At 40.6% G+C, this 22,520-nt stretch overlaps 1 protein-coding gene across 1 annotated transcript in view; it reads right to left on the minus strand.

Moving 5' to 3' along the window:
• The window catches only part of runx3 (RUNX family transcription factor 3), a 66,504-nt gene that overhangs the window by 10,731 nt on the left and 33,253 nt on the right, over positions 1-22,520 (minus strand). Inside the window, exons 5-6 of the mRNA XM_086095129.1 lie at positions 21,714-21,818; positions 6,118-6,261 (exon numbers count right to left, since the gene is read on the minus strand). Of these exons, the coding sequence (XP_085951255.1) occupies positions 6,118-6,261; positions 21,714-21,818 (249 nt within the window). The remainder of the gene's footprint in view (positions 1-6,117; positions 6,262-21,713; positions 21,819-22,520) is intronic.

Consider the following 22,520-nt stretch of genomic DNA (forward strand, 5'->3'; position numbering starts at 1 on the left):
GAAAATGTTGAAGTTCTTTTAGAGGGCTTGTCCCCCCCTGCACTTCCTCTTTCCCCCCCAGACTCAATAGAGACTGTTCATGGCGCACATGCCGTTTCTATAATTGCAGAAACGTAGGACTTAGCCTAATGCTGATGTGAAATTATAACTTACACAAACAATAGTGGCCGGTAAAATACAACTTGCTCTGACTTCTCCTTTTTTTTTTTTTTACACACACACATCTAACTTGTTTTTCTTGAAACATTTTCAGTTTGAAGTATTCATTTCAGGGTCAGAAAGAGAGGGTAACCACAAGAGAAGCTTACAGGCACCATAACAAATAAACTTCATGGCGGCCATTGACATATTATATAAATAGCGTCGTGTTTTAAGGACTAGTTTGGTTGCGTTGGCCTCAAAGGGCCAGCTTCCTGCTGAGGTTTGGCACCAATCTTGGTTGAGCACGACGGCTACACTTTAAAGTCCACGCCATCGCTACCTGACGGTGCAAATTTCCTGTCTCGCTCATGCACCTAATTGGCTGATCATGTCACTCTAGATGTGGGAATTACTCAAGATACTCTTGGCTGTGATGCGAGCAGAGCGCCACCTCGAACCTGGGGGGCCAGTCGGCTTGTTTATGTGGAGTAAACACTGTGGTCAATGTGGACGAGGCGGGAGGGGCCTGGTTATGTTGGGCTGGTCCTGCATCAAACAGGATTTTCTCGAGCCCGGTCCAGACAGAACAAGAAGGCACAGCTGTAGCAGATCTGTGCTGTGGAAATTGAGGAAGTCAGAGAATTTGCCCCAAGTCTCATTAATGGAGAATTTAGAAGGTCAAGGTTGAGTACATTAACAAATTGAGGTTGGTCTATTCTGCCTCATTCCATTGCTGATTTTTATCAACATCATCACCCGGGGTGCTCACTGAGAAAAAAACACATTTTCAAGTTCTTATCAAAGGAAGCGACTTGATGGCAGAACATATCTGATATTCTGCTTCAGAGAGGAACACACACATGCACCCACACTCATGCACACGCACAGGGGTTGAAGGAAAAACATGTTAAGTGATACTACCTCAAAAGTGCCAGGATTTTCTTTTGGATGTGATATAGTTTTGCTTCCTCTTGTTAAAATGTGTTTCAAAAACTCTTGGCGGATCGTTAGAGGCTGTGCCAAAGGCGTGTTGAGTTTTGTCTGGATTTAGCATGAAAGGCAAAACTGGAATCATTTCCACTATGGCGAAAATCACATTTTACATCTTTTGTTTATGTTTATTTAAGCAGGAGTGGGGATTTTCTTTTCTTTTTTTAAGTATAGTGCAGTGGTCGACTTACATAAAGTGTGTCGTGAGACTGAGTTGTTAAGACTTCTATGACAGTTAAGAATGTTAACGGGGAAGTCAATCCCAAATTTTCTTTACAATAATATCTTCTATGGAGCCCCATTTGTTTAAACACGCTATTCTGCTTATTATTGTGTTTGTGGAATATGAATTAAACAGCAAAATCTAGCCGTTTTTATCCATCACAGGGGTCGGCCATTTTGTCACCTGCTGTCAATTGAAAATGACATCACAGTTGCTCAGGGCTCAGGTAACAGCCAGTCACAGTTTATGTGTTTCCTGAGTTAAGTCATGTGATGTTTGCAACCTGCGCCATAATTGGTCATTGACTCGCCACCTGAGCAACTGTGATGTCATTTTCAGTTGACAGCAAGTAGGAAAATGGCCGCCCCCCTGTGATGGATACAAATGGGTGGATTTTGCCGATTAATTCATATTCCACAAAGACAATATTAATCAGAAAAGTGTGTTTGGACTAATGGGCTGCATAGAACATATTATCGTAAAGAACATTTTTGGGTTGACTTCCCCTTTACAATGTTACTTAATACAGCTCATTTCAAAATCTCTGAAAGTTTTAAAGTTCAAACAACTGCAAATTGGCGTGCCGCAAGTCTCTACATAAGAAGGCGAGGTCACAGTCAAATGCTAAGGGATTAACGAATCCTACATCACAGGAAGACAGCAAATTGCCACCCACAGACACATGCAGTGCACACACAGACAATCTAGAATAACAATTTAGATCTCTGGAGCGTCAGATCTGCTTGACTGCACGAGTCAAACCTTGAATTCTAAACCGCACACACACAAACACGCCCTCCGCAGTTTGCTGGGAATGCGCTACATGTCTAGCAGGCTTACCTGTAACCACAAAAGAACAAAAACAAGCAGTGAACGCAACGTCTGCCAAAGCGCAGGAATCCTGTTACTGCATGCACCGTAATGAGCTCTTAATTACGCTGTCTGTCTGGGACACTTGAGAAGAATTTGCATTACTGGCATGAAATGTGTATGTGAGTAAATTTTTTTTCAGATGCCCTAGATACACTATTTCTCAACAAAGAGAATAAACAATTCAGACAAAGCGATGATCCAAGGAGACTTTGGGAGTAGATGACACTGTCTTATTTTGTCACTAAGCTTCAATTGTTATAATGTTAAGTTTTGCAATGTGTTGATGAGCCAGTAATGATTCAAACAAGCAGGATTAAAAGTACTGTATTGGCAAATCACAACAGTGTCTGGCTGGCCTGTTTATTTATATGCAGACACCTTGTCTAATTGGGTTTAATAAAAACAGGAGTCTAATGTTTGAACTTGTAAAACTGCTGCCTGCACATGAATCCTTAAAGCTCATTTGCACTCCAAAGTATGTTTTTTTTCAGGTTGCTGATGTTGACCAGGGACATTCTGATGTCGTATCTGAAGCGTATCCGCGTGTAAACGCCAGCAGCCGCAACCGACGTGTGAAGTTTAACACCTGAGACTTATCATCCACGCCCATTTTGATTGAAAGCGCTGTTGTTTTGATGTCGCCACGTATCTAATTATGTTAATGAAGCAACCCGCACACAGGCGAATTTGTCACGGCTGTAAGCTTACCACTACCACAAACGCAGTGTAAAAGTGCTTACAGACAAGGTGGGAGGCCGCAAGTCTGTTATTTAATTATTTTACAGCGCTCGCCCTGTGGTATGCCATCATGACGCTAATACCACATATTAAGGTGTGTGGCTTTTACAGCCGATCCCTTTCTCTGTCTTAATCACACACGCCTCTTGTAAAAGGCCTCCAGCCATTGGCAAGAAGAGCAAGGCCTCTACCCACCCTGTTAGCTTCTAATGATGATAATGTGTTGAGTGTGCGCAAAGTACAGTGCATGTGTGACTTGCAACAACAGCTAAGAATTGCTATCCATCCCTCCTGTTTTATAAGCTGGCCTACCATTTCATCGCCAACCCCAAAACTTGAAATGCTCTTGTGTATGATATTTTTTTATAGACAACTAATAATGAGCATTGCATGGCCTGTCTGTTCTGTACCTTCTCTCATTGAGTGCACATGTTGGTTATTACTGTCACAGCCAATGACACAGACCTTGAGCACTTCCTAAGTTGTCACTGAATGTGTAGATTTAGTGAGCTGGTTATTATCTTGGATAAGCTGTTGTGTTGTGAGTTTTCTGAGCAGCTAAAGAAAAACACATTTTGTATGTCTTTCCCCCAAAGTCTGTAAAAGGTGAATTTAAGGTTACATTTATATTTGTTTATTATTATTCTAATACTATTGCAATTTATATTAACAAAATAAATGAGAAAAAAGGAAAAAAGAAAAGAAAAAAAAAGAAAAGAAATAATGACAGATGTTCAATACCACTCTTTTTTTTTCAGACCGATACCAGTACGAGTCCTCAACTCTCGAGTAATCACTGACATCAATATCAACTACCGATACCACATTTGATACATAAAATGTTTCCAGTAAACAATGACAGATACTTTTAAAGAAAGACCTGCATATCCCAATAAAGCATTTTCCTTAAAATTGCATAAAATTAATGGCAATTTATGTTATTTGAATCTATTCTTCTAATTTCTAATTTGTAGTTCCTGATCGTATTTTCCCATCCATAGTAATAATAATAATAATAATAATAATAATAATATAATTATTATTATTATTATTGTTATTATTGTTATTATTATAATAATTATTATTAGTATTATTATTATTATTATTGATTAATTGATTGATTATTTACACAGAACTTATCTCCTGAAAGTAAAACTGACAGTGAAATCTTTTTATTCAAATTTTTTTAATTGCATCTTAATCTGTGTCTATGAAATGTTTTGGCACTGATGGTTGTCTTCATAAATGCCATTGATGACACCAACGTGTACATGTGTCTTGTGAATTAGATGTGGAGCAATGTCTATTTTTACGATAACAAGTTGCTAGCTGTTTTCTGTACAGTACAGGCTGTGCAAAGGATCTGCATTACCATCAACAGTGTGTTAGGGACATGTGGGAGGTGTATAAAAGTCTCTGTGTTATCCTTAGTCAGCTGATAGATAGTGTAGGACCTGCAGTGTAGGTCCATTCTTGTGACTCAGTGCTGGGTAAGCCGAGCGCAAGGCCAAACATTGGTGAATGGTTGTGATACACGCTGATAATACTGTACCCACGCACGGTCCCGGGCTCACAAACAAGCGCCCCTGAACACGGCAACATGCTGATATGAAGGTAATGAGATTCATTAGCCATTATGAGAACTAAAGAGTGGGCGGGAAAAGGAGAGCAAACTGTGTGTGTTTAGTCTGCGTGAGTCCAGACATGGAATCTTGTTAAAAAGTATCTGACATATGACAGAGTGAACACTCATCTTCACCCACGCAGCTGTTCACAGTGTATGCACACATCACACCACCTAAGTCTGAGCCTAAGCCCTCTACCCCTCTGCCCCTTACAGCACCCCCCCCGCCCCCGCCCCCCAGTATTCAGCCAGTCTGAGAGTGACGTGATTGCCAAGGTAGCGGGCAGCTGTTACATTCCTGAGGCTGTCGTGTGTGGAGTGCAGAGGCCAACTTCTGCACCCACGCCAAGTCGGGGCTGGCAGCATCCGCCGCACCACCTGGCCGGGGAGCTGTGCGCTGTGGGGCCTTGGGCCCACCAACGCAGGGCATGCAGGGACAAAGATGACATGGACTTCCTTTCAGACAAGCATCGCTCATAAAAGTGGGGTACTCCACTAACCCCTTTCCTCTGGAAATGCTCGTGACATATTGGATGCTGTGTTGATGTGACCGATGTGCACTACAGACGGCTAAAGTTCCATTTCCAACACTACATTTTGGCTATTGCGGTTCAGTACTGCTGCATGTTCCTATGAAAGAAAATCATTAGGCCCCCAACCAGTTAGGTAAGTGACATGTGGCACCAGGAAAATTAAACTTCAGTTTTGGGATAGACCGGTTATCAACAGGGCCAATTATTGGCACCAATATCCAGGATTTTGACAAATAGCAGCTTTCAATTCAAAACTGTGTTAACTTCAGGGATTTGTTTATTTACATTTTCAGGTTAACTTAATGAGATGCTGTTGAACATTTTAACTTTGAGATATTTAGAAATTTGGGGGAATTTTATTTACTGTATGAAACTTTGCTTAAAAAAAAAAGGTTTCATTTACCTTTTTAAGACATGCTAATAACCCTGGGAGCTCTGAACTTTTTGTTAAAATGCAAAAACAAAGAGGTCTATTATCTAATATTTAAAAAAAAACACATTTTGCAAATCTGAAAAGTTGTTTGGAGCTGCGTTTTCACAATAGTAGCTAGAGTTTTTTTGTTTTTTTTACTCCAATATGTTCCTTCTGAGTAAAAGTGGATATCGTCTCCAAATATCAGTTCTCAGCCTCCTTGACTACTAATAATGAGTATTGTTGTCGTCTCTAAAAGAAACAACCCAAAACAAAAACTAATGGCCTATCGCTACAACACTTACACTTCCTGAATTGCAATTTCTTAGACAAGATAAACCATTAAAATAGTTGACAAGACACATTGGGATCATGGATAGAAAAAGTATTGATAGATAACATAAAATAAAATGTTAATACTTTTTCCTTATTGTTGGTCACGTCACACCAAATGCTTGTTGCTAGGCAGAATTATTGGCACTCAAGTATATGCCAGTCTCACCCAATTTCCTGTATAAATGGCAAACTAAAACCATGACATTGTCACATGGTGGGCTGTTTGTTGTTACTAATGCTCACTCACCTGGTGTGGTGCTGAGGTGGCTTTGCGGAAGGGGCCGAGGATTATTGTTGACCGGACCTATTCGCATGGTTCGCTGGTAGCGCTCGATCTCCGACAGCCTGTCCGAAAATTGCTTCTGAGAGTCTTCCATCTTCACTCTGTGCCCTGAAACATGGCAATGGCGAATTTTTTTTATTGTATTTAAAAACCAAAAAAAACATGGAAAAGGTTTTTAGGTCACAAAATATCATGGAGTAAATAATAAATGTGCTTGGCAATGTTTTGGACTGCAAGTCAGTCCAACTCTATGACGTTTTATAAGGGGCCAACGTAACCCTGTTTTCAACCTCCGAAGGCAAAAATATTGTTTGACCTTGAAATACATGAGCCAGACTCTAGTGATACCCAAGCTGCACCTGCTGTCGTATCATCCACAGATAACACCAGGAAAAGTGCAAGAAATTATTTCCTGAGAAATGTTTTTTTCCTTGAATTGTCAGACAAAGAAATATTGGACACACACATGTAGCTTCCACCGACACAGCACTTAGTCAGAGGGAAACTCCCAGATAGAGCTTAAAGAATGCAGTCGTCAGTATTTTGTGTTTGTGTGAACATGAGCTCACTTTTAGCAACCTTAATCTTTATGTAGACCGCAGAAGACTAACAACTATAAAAAAAAAAGAAAAGTGATAGCTTTTATGTGGACACTCACATGTCCGCTTACATGTACACACTGCACACACTTTACATTTATCTGGACACACCTTAAATGTCCGAGTCCGGATGAGGGTTATTCCCTCTAATGGGAGGAAGAGATTTTAATGTAACTATCAATGCACCAAAACAGTGTGTGTGAAGCGGCATGTATACATTCTGTGGTTTTCTCATTGGCATCTCTGCAGACTACCCTAATGTGAAGTAATGGCTGGATTTGAATATTTTATCACTATATAAAGGGGGCAAGGCAGACGGTCCAATATGGATTTTGCCCGTCCTTTCTCTCACTGACCCATGGGCAATATATCTTCACTTGGCGGGCTGACCCATGGGTAAAGTTTGCTCTCGTTTACCGCTCTGTCCATTTGGTAGTGCCCACCGCATCCCCTCCATCCCCTCTTTACCAACAATATAGAAATATCAACCTCTCTATCACACATACGTAAGAAGGCACATAAGGTGCACTGGTGTGTGTTGATATAGTATTATCTGAAGTGCAGGCTGGCCATCTTTTAAACATCAGCCCTAAGGCCCCGGCAACAATGTGTGTGTGTGAAAAAGAAAGACTCACTAATGACTCATCTGTTTGAGCAGACACAGCAGTTCTGTTTGTTTTTTGGGATGTGATTACGCCCACCAGGCCAGCCTGTGCCATTCCCTAGGAACATGTTGTGAACACACATTCTGATACATGACATGGACAAAGTTAGGGGACAACTGGCCCTACATATCTTCCGCTTCCGCAAACAAAGCCGGAAGCATAATATTGTTAAAAAATGTCTTGGTGTGATGAAAAGATTAGGATTAAAGGTTCAGAGGAATTTAGGGGAGGATAGCACGATGACAAATGTTAAGCGCGTCTGCCTCACGGTCGAGAAAGCTTGCATCTTAGATTGTGTGAATTTTGGATGGATGGATGGACGGGTGGATGGCTCGACGGATGGATGGATGGAGGAATAGATGATGGATGTATGGATGGTTAGATGGATGGATGGATGGATGGATGGACGGATGAATGGACAGACAGACGGTTGAATGGGCGGACGGACAGTGGGATGGATAGCTGGATGGATGGCTCAACAGATGGATGGATGGATAGTTTGATAGATAAATGGATGATGGATGGACAGACGAATAGATGATGGGTGGATGGTTGGATGCATGGATGGATGGATGAATTGATGGACAGATGGATGGATATTTTGATAGATGGATGGATGATGGATGGATGGATAGATGGACGGAAGAATGGATGGACGGATAGAGGGATGGATAGCTGGATGGATGGCTCGATGGATGGATGAATAAATGGCCGTAAGGATGGATGAATGAATGGTTGGATGGCTTGACGGACGGATTTATGGATGGATGGATGGACAACAAGGACTTAAGCCAAGTTACACTCTAATATTGTTGGCTCAAGAATAAACTAAATTGGGTCCAAAAGCGACCAACACATTTTTGGGTTATTCATTAAGTACAGTAAACAAACAGTAACCCCCCGTTTTGTACCCCCCAAAACACTCAACAACAAATGTGTTGTTTCATGGTTTATTCAATTGGCCGAAAGTTGGGTCGGTTGGTTTATTTTTGACCCAGCTGTTTTTAGTGTGATTAGCTGATTAAGTTAACTAATGCTTTGATCCCACGATGGAAGGAAGGAAAGAAAGTCCCCCCCCCCACCCCCTCTCACACATTATGACACACGTGCACAAACATGCACACGCAGTCATTCACCCACACTGAGGCTACTGTCTGATGTGGGGGCTGCCAGGGGAGGAAAGCCTCCAAATATAGCTCATAGAGGAATAGTGAGCCTCTTTAGTTATCATTCAAGCTGGCCACAAGCACACGCGCACACACACAATTGAAGCCTGCTTCCAGAGAAAGGTTATAGTAGGGTGAGACAGTTATTTGGGGGGGGGGGGGGGGGGCTTCATTAGAATGACGCCTGGAGCTCATTAACACGGAGGCCACAGATGCTGTTAACACCTCTAATCAAGCGGCAGGACGCATGAAGCGCTCTTCTTCACCTTCTCAAATGTTTGCTGAAACTCTCTCGCCCAACCTCGATACTTCCTACGTGCTCTCATTTTTCCAAACACACTTGCATTGATGATAATGCAATGCTCTCCCTACAGATCCATTCATCCATTTTCTATACCGATCCTACTGTACAGGGTTACAAGGAGGTGGAGCCTAACCCAGCTGATTTAAGCAAAAGGTTGATTACATCCTGGAGTGGTTGACAATCAATTAATCAGCACATACTAACTCAAACTCACATTCAAACAATCAAGAATCGCTGCACTATCACTAATCCAACAGAAAGAAAGGCATGATATCAAATAAAATGTCATTTATTATCCATTCAAAGTCTGTAAAACAGCAGCCAAGAGCAATAGATTTGTGCTGCTTTTCAGCGTGCTTGGAATCAGTGGTGTCCAAACTATAGCTCAGGGGCCATTTGTGGCCTGCCGTCCATTGCTAAGAGACTAAAAATTACATCTGCTACTAGAGTTTTTGTAAATATGCGAATTAACTATTTACAATTAAATAGGTAACCTTTAGTTTTATAACACTGTGGTGAATAAAGAGAGTTGTTTTTTTTACAAGCAAAAATGGTTTCCTCCACTTTCTGCTCAAGGTCCAATTTGTGAAAATATCACATCATCTGGTTTGTTACAGGGTCTTGACCACCACACACACAAAAAAACACTGTAGTATTTATAATATTCAATTGTTTGATTGACTGATTTTGGTTTGCTTGGTAAATTAAAGTTAAAAAAGAAAAAAAGTCTATGTGGCCCTTGTATCCTCCGATTTTTCTATATGTGGCCCTCGGGGGGAAAAGTTTGGACAACCCTACTTTAGATATAAATCCCATTTAAAATCAAAAATCAAAAGCTAAGCGTGGATTTGTAATAATAATAATAATAATAATAATGAAAATTGCCTATCAGGAAATAATGCTCCAAAAAAAACCTTTCGTCGCTGAGGAACGTGTCTAAATTCTTCAAGTGTACGGTCATTCTTAAAAAAGTGTTTCTTCTTTTTTTGGAGTACGACTGCATGCTGTCCAGCTATCTCCCAGTTAACCTTCACATTCAGGTTAATACTGCGTCTTTGGCTTGTTGACCCCAGTTGTAGTAGCGCGTGTCTGGCGCGACCGCCATCGTTTGACTCCTACTTTGTAGGGCCGGAGGGGTGCCGGAGATCCACTGCAGCCCCATTTCAGAGGGGTTTTTGCGGTGGGATGAATATTTTATGTGTCAGGGTGCACTTAGGAGAGAATGCCCTGTTTTTCTTGCTATGATATCATAACCACAAGATAGAGCTGGGAGACGGGGGCCAGTGCACACTTGAGGCCTAAACAGCGGCGCTCAATATGTAGCCAAGCAGAAATGGATGCTGTAGATTTACTAGCCTCCTTTCTGAATCATCTGAAAGCATTATGGAAGTCTATGAAGAACAAATAAATTGCTTGATATAAAATGTCTGGTATTAATAATGTACTGAGAAGGAATGGGTGTGCCGTCGTCACCCTCGCTTTGTTTTGTGAGTGTTGTATTTCATAACCGTGTTTTATCTTCACTGCAAAATGACTTCCCTTGTAGCGTGCGCACGGCATTTAGTGGCGGAGCTGTGAAAAGTTGTTTTTCACAAGATGGAGTCGCCACACTGTTTCAAGACAGGGCGCATTAACAGCAAACCTAATTGAATTGTGGCCAGCTTTCCAACACTGAGACTGTATTTGCAGCTGAAAGATCAACCAATGTCCTTCCTTCATCCTGCACTTCTTCCCTCCATGGGTGTTTATCTCCATTGAAATGAAGAAACGTTCTCATCCGCAGGGAGACACATTCAACACAAGCTCTTTTTAGTCAAGGGCTGGGTGCTTTTTTCAGGGGCAAACTGAAACTCTATCTGGATAGCAAAGGGCAATACGTGCTTTGGCCCGAACCCAAGTCTGCACCAAGTATATCTGAAGTGTAAATATTTGTATTTGCTATATAAATGGACTTGATAGGCTACAGATAACAGCCTACAATTGAAGTTGACTGCATGAATCACACATTGAAATGACAACTATGTCAGAACTGTCAAGTCGTGGTTATCACGATAGAAGATTAATAGGAAATATATCACCACCAGTAGTTTAAGTGGGCCAGAAACGCAGTGGTACGGAGTACCTAAGCTGAATTTTAGCCTGGAGCGTACCTGGACTTTTTACAGCGTACCGCTACTTCACATGAGCCCACAGTACCCTCTCCTGTTCTTTGTGATGCGAGGTCTTTAGTGCTTCAGTCAAAAACAAAAAAGATAGAGGATTTTTTTCCTGCCAGCTCATTTAGACACGTCAAGGAAGCTTCAAACATACTCATAACATATACGCCACCAACACAAAGGCTAACTTCAAAATAAAATCTTACCAAATTATGCTAACACTAATGCAATAGCCTCAGTAGGCTTTTATTTTAAACTTGGCCCACGTGGTTGCGTGACAGCTAGCTTTTCGAAAATTCGACTTGCCTTATAGCAGTTTTTTTTGAGACCAACATCAACACAACGCCAGCCTGAAATCTCTCATTTAGGCCGCTAAGAAACCGCTAATTAATTACGGCGTCAGTGCAAGATACAGCACAAGTCTCCGTGACCAGCAGCTAGCCGCTAGCTGCTAGCAATGAACGGCCAAGAGTACATGTTGATCTTACAAGTGAAGAGCAGCCAGCTAGCAGTAACATTAGAGCTTCAGATTCACTTGTTGCTAGCGATGTCATCAATAATTGCATAGAACAAGAAGGCCAGAAATGACCAAATAAGATCACTTTGATTTATTTAGTTATTTACTTTTTGCTTACTTACTTATTTGATCTGCTGCCTAATTTACCTGGCAACAGTCGAATAAGGAGAATACCACCACTTGTTTTTGTCCCACTTAAAGAGTGTGTCAGTTAATCAAAAAGCTCAGCTATGGAACATGATCCTAAGTTTGTTAAATTGTTAAAGTTGAGCAACAGTTGAAGTGTGTGAGCAAACTTCCGTTTCAACAAGGTTTCAACATCTGTTGAGTAAAGTCATGCACACCTGTCTTTCTCTTCCTCCTGAGCCACTAACAGCCTTGTTGCCACCCAGCCTGTCTTTCCGCCTCTTTTTTTTTCAACTTCCCTTTTTATTTTTTTCACTTGCGCCAACACACAGCTCAGAGTGGATCACCGCAGCAGTACACAGCTCGGTGCTGCCAAGGCCACCAATCACACGTTTAGGTAGCTCGACTGAGGCAAATCAAAGTTCTTGTTTTGAGGCTGACCCTGAAGGATGTGGTTTTTACCCTTGGTTGGTGATTGTGGCTGTCTCGTCTGGGCCGAAATTAGTCCCTGCTCGCCACAGACGTTACACAAGTGGACTCCTCATTTACATCAGCGTTTTGTAAGACTTTTAGAATCACACTCATTTTCATCCTAATTGAAAAAGTGGGGGTGCAGGATCGGTGCAGGCAGGAAAACTTATCTTTTTCATCACTATCTGCCCTTTTTTGCTGCAGCGCTCGGGTCCCTCAGGCAGACGCAGCATTCGTCTCGGGGGACAACAGCAGTGTGAAAAATCCCCCTCCCATCAACGGAAGTTGCTACATGAGACTGCTTGAGCAGAGAGCGCAGCCTTCCTTTTCTGATAAGATGATAACGCTTGTTGCGTGTGTCTGCTAAATGTGTGTGCGTGGCGTGTGTGTGTGTGTGTGTGTGTGTGTGTGTGTGTGTGTGTGTGTGTGTGTGTGTGTGTGTGTGTGTGTGTGTGTGTGCAGAGGAGGCAGTGCCACACAAGGGCAGGCCTGCAGGGAGGCAAGTTCAGGCAGGCAACGAGAAGCAAGGGGTGCCAAATGCACCCGGATTCCCAACCAACACAATAGGGCCCGTAGCGTAGCATGCTTCACAGCAATCAGCTTGCTTTTGTGCTGACATTCTGTGATGTGATGCGCGCGCGTGTGTGTGTGTCTTCTAGAATAGACTTGATTTAGAAGGACATAAGCTGAGCTTTTTTCAGGCTTTTTTTTCTCGGCTGTTGGCTTTTCTCAGTTCTGCTTGTGGACATGTCAGTGACATGTTACAAAGAAGCACGTTACTCTAAAATAAGCACCACACTTTGGATTAATGACTAATCTAACATGTTACTTCTCTCACACAAGTAATTAGACTTTACTCTATAAACCTCTCTAAAAGTTACTTTATAGAATACATATGCTTCTATATTAAAAACAGTCAGCATTTCAGTGGGTGGCATTTTACACCGCTACAAGCAACTGCAGTTGAACAATTGTAAGAATTGACCAGGGTTAAATTGCACACACTTCTAAGCCATCGCGCCGGTCTCACGCACGTATTTTATTGAAAACTAATGGTTAAAATACTAAAATACAGGAGGACACCTGATTGCTAACACTACAGTACTGACTACAGTCACTAAATAAATAATTATACATTATAAACACGTAAGAAAAGGAAACTCTGGTATTGAACACATTGAAGTGCATTATGGAAGTATTCAAATTAACATTCACGGCTGAGGGAGTGACATCATCCTTTTCGTTGATACTCAAGAGGGAAAGTGATAAATTTGCGTTTTTAGCATACAGGTACAGTCACTGTTTTGATTTAGGGTTAGCTAAAAACAAAAATATTAAGGTTTGTTGCACAAATTTGTTCAGTCGTAGGCGTTATTTATGTAGCTTCAATAACAGTATGTAAAAAACAAACTAACAAAAAAACAGATTGCCGGGCAGTATGCATTTGAAGTCACACCAGATTGTGTGACTGTAGCTATTTATATATATATATATATATAAACAATGTGCATTATAAATGTTGAATTTTACACCATTCATATATTTCAAGTAAAAAGACTGCCTTTATTTTAGAAATCATTAATATATATATATATATATTTATATATATAAATATAAAATATAATAAATATAAATATATGAATTTTTGTTAAGTGAAGTTTTGAAAAACAGTTTTTTATATCAGCATTTTTTATTTATTTATTTTAAATTTAAAAAACAAGTAGCAATTTTGTAAGTGGAATCCTGAAAAACTTTTTTTTATTTTTTTTTATAAAAATAAACTTTTAATACAAATAAACTTTCTTAAATGTCACTGTTAAAAACAGATTTCCAATTAAGTGGCAAAACCGGGTCTCATTTTTTTTATGTTAAGCAGGGTGGTTTGTATCTGCTAAATGTAACTATTGAATTAACTTGTAATCTAACTTGCTTACTTTTTAAAGCAAGTAATCAGTAAAGTAACGTTGTTACTTTTTGAAGCAAGTAATCAGTGAAGTAAATACATTACTTTTAAAAAAAGTAATCAATGAAGTAACTAAGTTACTTGTAAAAGCAAATGATCAATGGAGTAAATACGTTACTTTAAAAGCAAGTAATCAGTAAAGTAACTCAGTTACTTTTTGAAGCAAGTAATCAGTAAAGTAACTCAGTTACTTTTTCCAAATTAATTGTGTATAGCTTGTATAGCTTTAAATGTGAACGGGTTGAGGAAAGAGCTGCTGCTGCTGCTGTCACATGCATCAATGCAACGCCAGTAGACGTGTCAAACGGCTTCTCGCCTGTAACACGTCAGCGCATACTATCTCACGCACAACATGTTGCATTTGTTCCTCGGTGCTCATGACAATTGAGTCAAAGCCAAGGGTGAAATATAAATTGTGTGACTTTTTCCACTGCCTGCAAACAATGTGTCACTTTCACACTGGCACTCAAGGTGGGGTTGCGAAGAATGGGCCTGTCTTGTGTTATTTCCAGTTTGCTTTAACATGCCAAGGCTTCCCTCTGTGTTTACTTGCAGGATTACAACCTTCTGTACTCCTGGAATGACAAAAAAGACCTTGCTTCACCTATTATTTGCTCACTGTTCCTAACCAATAAAGCCTGAAGAAATAAACATTCAAACCACATGGTAGTGGTACACAAAGTCCTTTCCAGTAACCAGCAGGTGCTTACCCCCACCACACACAGACACGCACACTCCACTTCACCCATGTGCCTGATGCCTCAACGAGAGAAAACGGTTTATTGTCATAATGCAGCCGAGGAGAAAATATTCCCCCACTCATGGGCCATTTATTTTTCTAAATGCAGATCGGAACTTTTATTGAATTATGCCTGAAAGCTTGTAATGGGTCCCTCCTGTGTGGGTCCGAGTAAATATGGAAGAGCGAGGACACACAGAGCGAGCATTTTACTTCCCCTCGTAGGTAAGTAAACAGGAAAGACGCTTGGCTGGTGCATTTAGCGGCTGGAGGGGAGACGGAGGGAGGCGAGCAGCGGTGAGCAGCGGTGAGCAGCGGCGAGCAGCGGCGTGTCTCGGTTATTCTCTCAAAACGTCTTCCTTGGCGGCATACTTGCATGATCGCAATGAATTCATAGCGTTGTCTGGGGCCTCTGTAAATAATTTGGTAATTCATAGTGTGTCTGGGTGTTCTATCTGGCGTCAGCAAATAAAGGGTGGAAATTTTAGTCTGAGTGGAAAAAGAGAGGGCACTTGAGCCTGAGGCTATTGTGGCTTTACAGACTTCAGATGGCTTAAGGAGCACATCTTCGACAATCTTTTTTTCCCTTTTTGGATGCAGAAACGTTGTCTCTTTTCTGTTGGATAACTGGTATTTAGGCTAAACCAAGAATGGGCAACTTAAATGATGGGAGGGGGCGCAATTTTTCATCAGAGCTATTGGAGTTTTTTGGGGGGAGGTTAACATAGGAACACGCACTTCCTCACAGATGTATGACAAAAATGCTATTTGGCCAATATACGTGCCTGCCTGCTAATAGTGAAAATTCACATATAATTGACACCCATTGAAAAGCATTAGGAACATTTGGCAAATGTGTTATTATTATTATTGTTTTTGTAAAGCCCTGCGTTTTCCACTGAAAATGGGCGGGGCTCGGTCAATTAGATAGAATACAAAAACACAATTGAAAAAAAAAGACAATTTTTTTTAAATATTTTTAAATGTAAATCTGACAGTGACAAGCCGTGAGAATGCAGGGGTCATCTGTAGTCGAGGAAACATGTTACAAATTTCTTCCCCCCAATTTTTTTTCTTTTTTAACTAATCAGAGGCCACTGGTGCGGGTCACATGCGGACTGCTAGCCGCAAATTGCCCATTGCTGGGTTAAATAAGTAACTGCTGTGAGCCAGGAAATGGTCTTTGTATTTTCATATGCCAATAATAATAATAATGTTTGAAAGCACAATTAAAATGGACAAAATTACAAATCTCTTTCCTTTCATATGTTACTCCATAAGTTCACTTTAAGTAAAAAAAAATTAAAATTAAAAGACATTCATTCAAAATAAAGTGGACATGACATATTTGCGTGTCTTAACCAATAAAAATGCATAATTTAGATGATGTCAACACTTCTGGTTTATGATTGGAAACTAGCTAACCAATCACGAGTTGATTTGCATGATGTTCATGTTAAAAATGTTACATATAAGCTTGGTAAGTTTACAAGCCATACTATCGGTGTCCACTATAACAAATGAAAACCCCCATTTTTTTTTTACCATGTTGTTCTTATAAGGTAACAGAGTCAAAATCTGTTTAAAAAAGAAAAGAAAAATATTTTTGCCCAGCAGAAAAAAAATGCAAGTCTGTCGGGGTTAACTTATATTTTGCATATGACTACATACACTGCTGTTGATTGTTTTGCCTTGTTTCTTATTTATCACTGAGGTGCTGAAAGAAGAACTTTACAATAACCGCCCACCAGCTCAACATTTGCATCATTATAAAATCATCCCATTCTCATGCTACCTAGACAGAGCGAAGCCGGCCGGGCACGTGTGCAGGCCACTATGTCTCCAGGTTATACAGTATATCAGCCAGTCACAGTGCAAAAATATTAGCAGTCAGGAAAGCACCCAGCACACGCCCTCCCCTGGCACTGACACACCCGCAGGCCCTTCTTTCAAAGACACCCATCTCCATTTTCAAACATCAAAGTTGCCTTTGACAGAGCAATTCGCAGCCAGGCCGAGCCTTTCATGTGATTTGTGGGGAATGGGCGTGGCCCACGGCGCGCCGACTTAAAGCGATGGAAGCACCTGGCAGGTGCATAAGCGGCACCACACACACACACACACTTACGTACGCACAAACACACACACGGGGATACAACAACCATAGAGCCTTTTGTTGACTTTATGGACGGACTGCAATATCATAGGAAAAAGAAGCAAATGTCATTGTGTGTCTATTTGCATACTTTGTACAGTATGTGTGCCAAATGCAAATAGCCACACACACACGCACATATTCAGTCAGTGTTTTGTTGCCTGTATTTATTCGACTGGGTGTGTGCAGCTACCTACAACTCCCGGAGTATAAAGGCAGACTTGGGGTATGTGTCTGTTTGCATGAGTGAGTGTGTATTCTGAATTATTTCAAGTGTGACTGCATGCTATGGTTCAGAACAAACTTAGCTGTTATAATCAACAACTCTAGAGGAAGAAAAGGTTTACAAGCTAGTCTTGAGCAGTTTGAATTCACTAATCCGAAACCGAAATTGTCAAATTTCGCTTTTACAAACACAACATTGCTCACTTTAGAGGAGAACAGCTCTCCGGTATGTCAGAAACAACTGACAGTGTCGACACCAAACAAGACATAAATCAAATCATATTTCATCAAGTGACTTGTGAGTGTCCACCATCCACATTTGTTGCTCGTGATGTCACCAGCTGAAAATACAGAGCGCCGTTTGAAAATCCAAGTCAAACACGATGACTTCATGAAGGTTCTGATTCATCCGACAGCGACGAGCGCTGCAGATACAAAAATACAAACAGCGGCCAACCCGTGAGTGTATAGGGAGAGGCTGATCTCATGCATAAGTACGGCAATGAGAAAAGCACCCGAAATATAGTTGGAGGCTTCATTGGCGAGAGGAAGCGCGCAGGGGCGTGCGGTGCGAGGGAACTGATAGCAACGACAAGCAACTTTTTGGAGAGTCTGTTGCTTTTTTGTCAAAAGTGCTTCTGAGAAGTCGACGAGAGGGGATCTTTCAGTTGCGACAGTTGTGCTTCCAGTTTGGCCTGAGCAGAAGTTTGATAATAATACGACAGATAGATGCAGCGGGGTGACGCATGCCGGATGTGTGATGAGGAAATCGGTAGTGAGGGAGACAAAAATACTTGGCTGAACATTTTAACATATTTTGCAAGTGCGTGAATTCACAGCATGATGACAAAAAGTAGTGTGCACCTAACGTTCTCTTTTAAAAGATGACATTATATTTTTGCTATACTGTGGAATGGCATGCCTGATTGGCACAAGCGGTTGCCTTGAACTGCATTGTTGTGCACATGCAACGTGTAATGACGGGTGACGGCAGGAAAAGTTAAGTGAAGCAACACTGAAACGCACGACCGTCCTCGGTGATAAGACTTGTAATATTTTTTTTTTTAAAAAGATGTTAATTTGATATGTTGGCAAAAGTGCCTCTCTGCCTTCCTTGCCTGTAAAGGTTGCACAGATATGTTAAAGTGTGGCTTTGTGGTTAGAAAATAATCACTATATTTTTTATAGTCCCAATCATTTATGAATGGGTGTGTTTATAACATCATAATATTACACAATATTACAGCAATACCAAATACTGATACCACTAGTACTTTTGATACATACAATTTCCACACACAAAAGACTGATAATTAAAAAAAAAACACACCAATATGGCATTTTCCCTTAAAACTGCATTCAATTGATGGCAATGTTATCTTCTGATTGTAAAACAGTGTGGCGAGTACCAGTAGTATCAGTTGACGGGTATCAGTTATCAGTACGTATCAGTACCCGGCCTTATTTCAAGTTATAAGCACTTGCAATGGCAGCCATTTTACGATTAGGAACGAGACATTAGATGATTAGAAAATTTCCATTAATTTCATGCAATTTTAACACAAAATGGGATATACAGGATTTTCTTTAAAATTATCTGACATTGTTTTTTGGGGAGGACATTTTACATGTCAAAGGTATTGGTATCGGTGAGTTGCGTACTCGTACTATTGGTATCGGTTTGAAGTGGGTTGAATATCCTTAATATATATATATATATATATATATATATATATATATATATATATATATAGATATATTAGAGCTGTCAAACCATTTTTTAATCAGATTAATCACAATTTAGACTTCTGATTAATCACGATTAATCGCCTAATAAAAAAATGCTTTTTCATCAACATTTTTTTCCCGCCAAATTTGAAGAGCACCGGTTATGTGTCTTTTGACATTTAATGTTATGAGGACGTCTTCAACATTTTTTGATCCACTGCACACGCTCATCCTCCTCTTTTTCTAATCAGTTAATTACTTGCATAATTTTAAATTGGAAAAAAAATTACCCCAATAGTTTGACATGAACAAATATTCTAAATGTGATATGCAAACATTCATTAAATGCTTTACTTTTATGCATGAAATTATGTTTATTGCTCAAACACAACCTGTGCTACCTTAAACGTAGCCATCCGCTGTCACGCTAAAGGCTAATCTATGGTCAGCATTAATAGTGTGATTAATCTGTGTTAATTCATGATTAATGCTTTCATTTTGACAGCACTAATATATATATATATATATATATATATGAGGCCCTTTATTTCAGCTTGTATTTCTTTTTTTCATTCTAAAATTTTCAAGTAGACTGAAAAAGAAATTTTCTTGAAATAATAAATAAAACATTCATTTCATTTACTGGCCACAATATTAGATGGATACAATCTAACTAAGAACATTACATTATCAAAACAAGTATTTTTGTTCTAGTGTAGAACTTCAAGGTTATCATAGAGAGGGGTGTTTTGAAAGTTGTGCATCATCTCATGCTAACTAAAAAGGGAGCATTAATATTATCTTTGTGAAAGCAGATTTGAATGAAACTAATGCCATTATATCAAAAGCGTTCACTTTACTACACTGAGTGAACCACCTTGCATCAGCATTGGCTGGGACCTAAATCGGTCCTGCCCTATATTAAACAGTGTCACCTTTTCCAAATGGGCCAGTGTAAAAAGAAGCACGGCCACGCTGACGCCTCAGCTGGAGCTGTAACATTTTGACAGACAGGCAGGAGACGCGCGGTTATTTCAAGCTGAGACGCTCGCAGATGCACATGCGAATACGTACACACGCAATCTGATTGAAACCATCCACACGCACATACTCACTGTTTATTATTATCTGGCCTGGCCCCACCCCATTTGCACTCACTGTTCTCTCGCCGCTGCAAATAGCGTGCAACCTTGCAGGGGAAGGGGGGGGGGGGGGGCGAAAGCCCTCTCTGAGTGCCCCTCGGCCCCTCTGCCAGCCGTACAGTACACCCCCTCATGTGGCACTTGATACCTCTCTCGCCGTGCTGTGTTTTGACTGAACTAAATCCCCCGCTGTCCCAAATATCCCCATGCGCAGACATGAGCGCAAGCCTCAGCTATCTGCCCGTTTGGACCGCTTGGAAACCGCGCGCACTAGAACCATTAAAAACTGGATCCGTCCATTGGAATGGTCATGAAATCCTACCCATCCCATCTATCCCACCTTGAGCTCATGAAAAATGGCACGCATCGCATGTGCAGCCGTCAGGCCCTGACTCATGGAAGGGGCTGCTCAGCTTCATGCCTCAGCCCAGCCAGCCAGCATGAGAGCACATGCGATTGTGAGCTTTACAAGTCGCAGAGTCCCAGCTGGGGATGACAGTTGCTGGGAGTCAAGCTGGGAGTTCATCAACTATTTACTTAAAGTGTGTGGTTGGTTTGGTCACCTATGATTTTTGGTCTGACTAGAAGGTAAAGATGATCAAGGAAGCATACCAAAAGACACTTTTTTTCCGCCAGAATTCACTGCAACATGCCACAGTACTATTCGGACTGTAAAACTCTAATTACAGGGAAGGTTTGCAGGATGTCAGCTAAGAAAAATAGCATTTTGAGGCTATGTAACCCACTAATGAATCCAACAAATATGAGGAATCTAAGAATAAACTTTCCACAACAGAGTATTGTTTCATGTCATTTTTATCAGTCGCAAAAACTACTCAAGTGATTTCCATGAAATCTTGGATTATTAAGCAAATCTGTGCAATCACTTTTGGGCTATAATGTGGCAAACCCCCTCCCCAGGGTCAAACAAAGAACTAATTCACGACTTGGGCCAACTTGACCCAACTTTTTGGGTTGTTTTGTTCAAAACAATTCCATTTTTTTTTGTTTTTGTATAAAACTACCCAATTTCCTAGATAACATCGACTCAAGTGGATCAGTCACTTTTTGACCCAATTGGGTGATTTTTGACCCAATTGTTTTTAGGTATACTCTCTTCCACCAAACCTTGACATCTCACATAACTTAATAAAACAAAACATCCAAACGTATACCCTTAAAACTTCTGGGTCAAAAGATGGACACACTAACTTGGCTCAATTTGACCCAACTTTTTTTTTTTTTTTTTTACAAAATCCAATTTTTGGGGTTGTTTCGTACACCAAATTGGGTTTTGTACAAATTTTTGACCCAAATTGGATTGTTTTAGACCCGGCATAGCTTTAAGAGTTCAACAAGATCACTGAATTTTGTAAGAGTTTCCTTTTTGTACATAACACGAAGATTTTTTTTGGGGGGGGGGGGGGTGGGGGGCTGAACCCCCATGATAAAAAATTGAAAACTGGGAATTTAACCGTTTTTATATTCACTGACAAATAAAAACTAAAATACATATACATATATATTTGTATCACCCTCTCCACCTATACCCCCCATGAACTACCGCACGTGTGTTAGTGTATGTTGCGTGTGCGTGTACTCACTGCGTGGTTCACGTGGGCCATCCACGGTGACCTTGATGGCGCGGTGGTAAGTGGCCACTTGGGGCGGTCCGGTGAAAACGGTGATGGTCAAAGTGAAGCTTTTCCCTGCAAAACAGCATTTACATGTCAGATTGCATCAACACTTTGATGTCAGCTTTGTTGTTGTTTTATTTTTTTGTCGTTTATTGTTTCCTGCAGCCTCTAAGCGTTGGCTGCCTTTGTGTCACCGAGGCCTTTGGCAATGACAAATAATAATGGGGGAAAAAAAAAAAAAGCATTTGGGACCACCTCAGTTGAGGGCCTGACAGCGGTTATATTATTTGGATTGTTGAGAGAATGTGCTCCAGATTGCCTGAAAATGCTCACAGTGATAGTTTATTGTTCAACAAGTCGGAATTTTACTCCCATCTGCATCCAAGTCAGTGGAGGGGGGGGGGGGGGGGTCCCCTCTCATGCAGACATGAGAGAGACATCTCGTGTTAAAGATACTATGTGGGAGGAAGGGGGGGGACCATGGTGTTAATTTACTGCCTAAATCATATGTGTGGGCTACCTTATAATCAAAGACAATAGGCTGTTTCTATTGTTCGTGAGCTTCAGAATAAAATACACAATAAAAGGCCCTGAAATACTTCTAAAAAGATTTTGAATATAGATGGATGACTTTTCAGAGAACGCAAACATTATCTTTTGATTACGCAAGAATTTGGGGCTTACAAAAAAAAAAAGAAGTAAGTTTGTCCGCTCTGCCTTAAATTGCAAATAAATACTTTTTAAATTTTCATTAGGACCCCTGTCAATTATGGG

Source organism: Leptonotus elevatus, chromosome 14 (genome assembly GCF_054856555.1).
Source record: "Leptonotus elevatus isolate MCC_2025b chromosome 14, RoL_Lele_1.0, whole genome shotgun sequence".
NCBI lineage: Eukaryota > Metazoa > Chordata > Actinopteri > Syngnathiformes > Syngnathidae > Leptonotus > Leptonotus elevatus.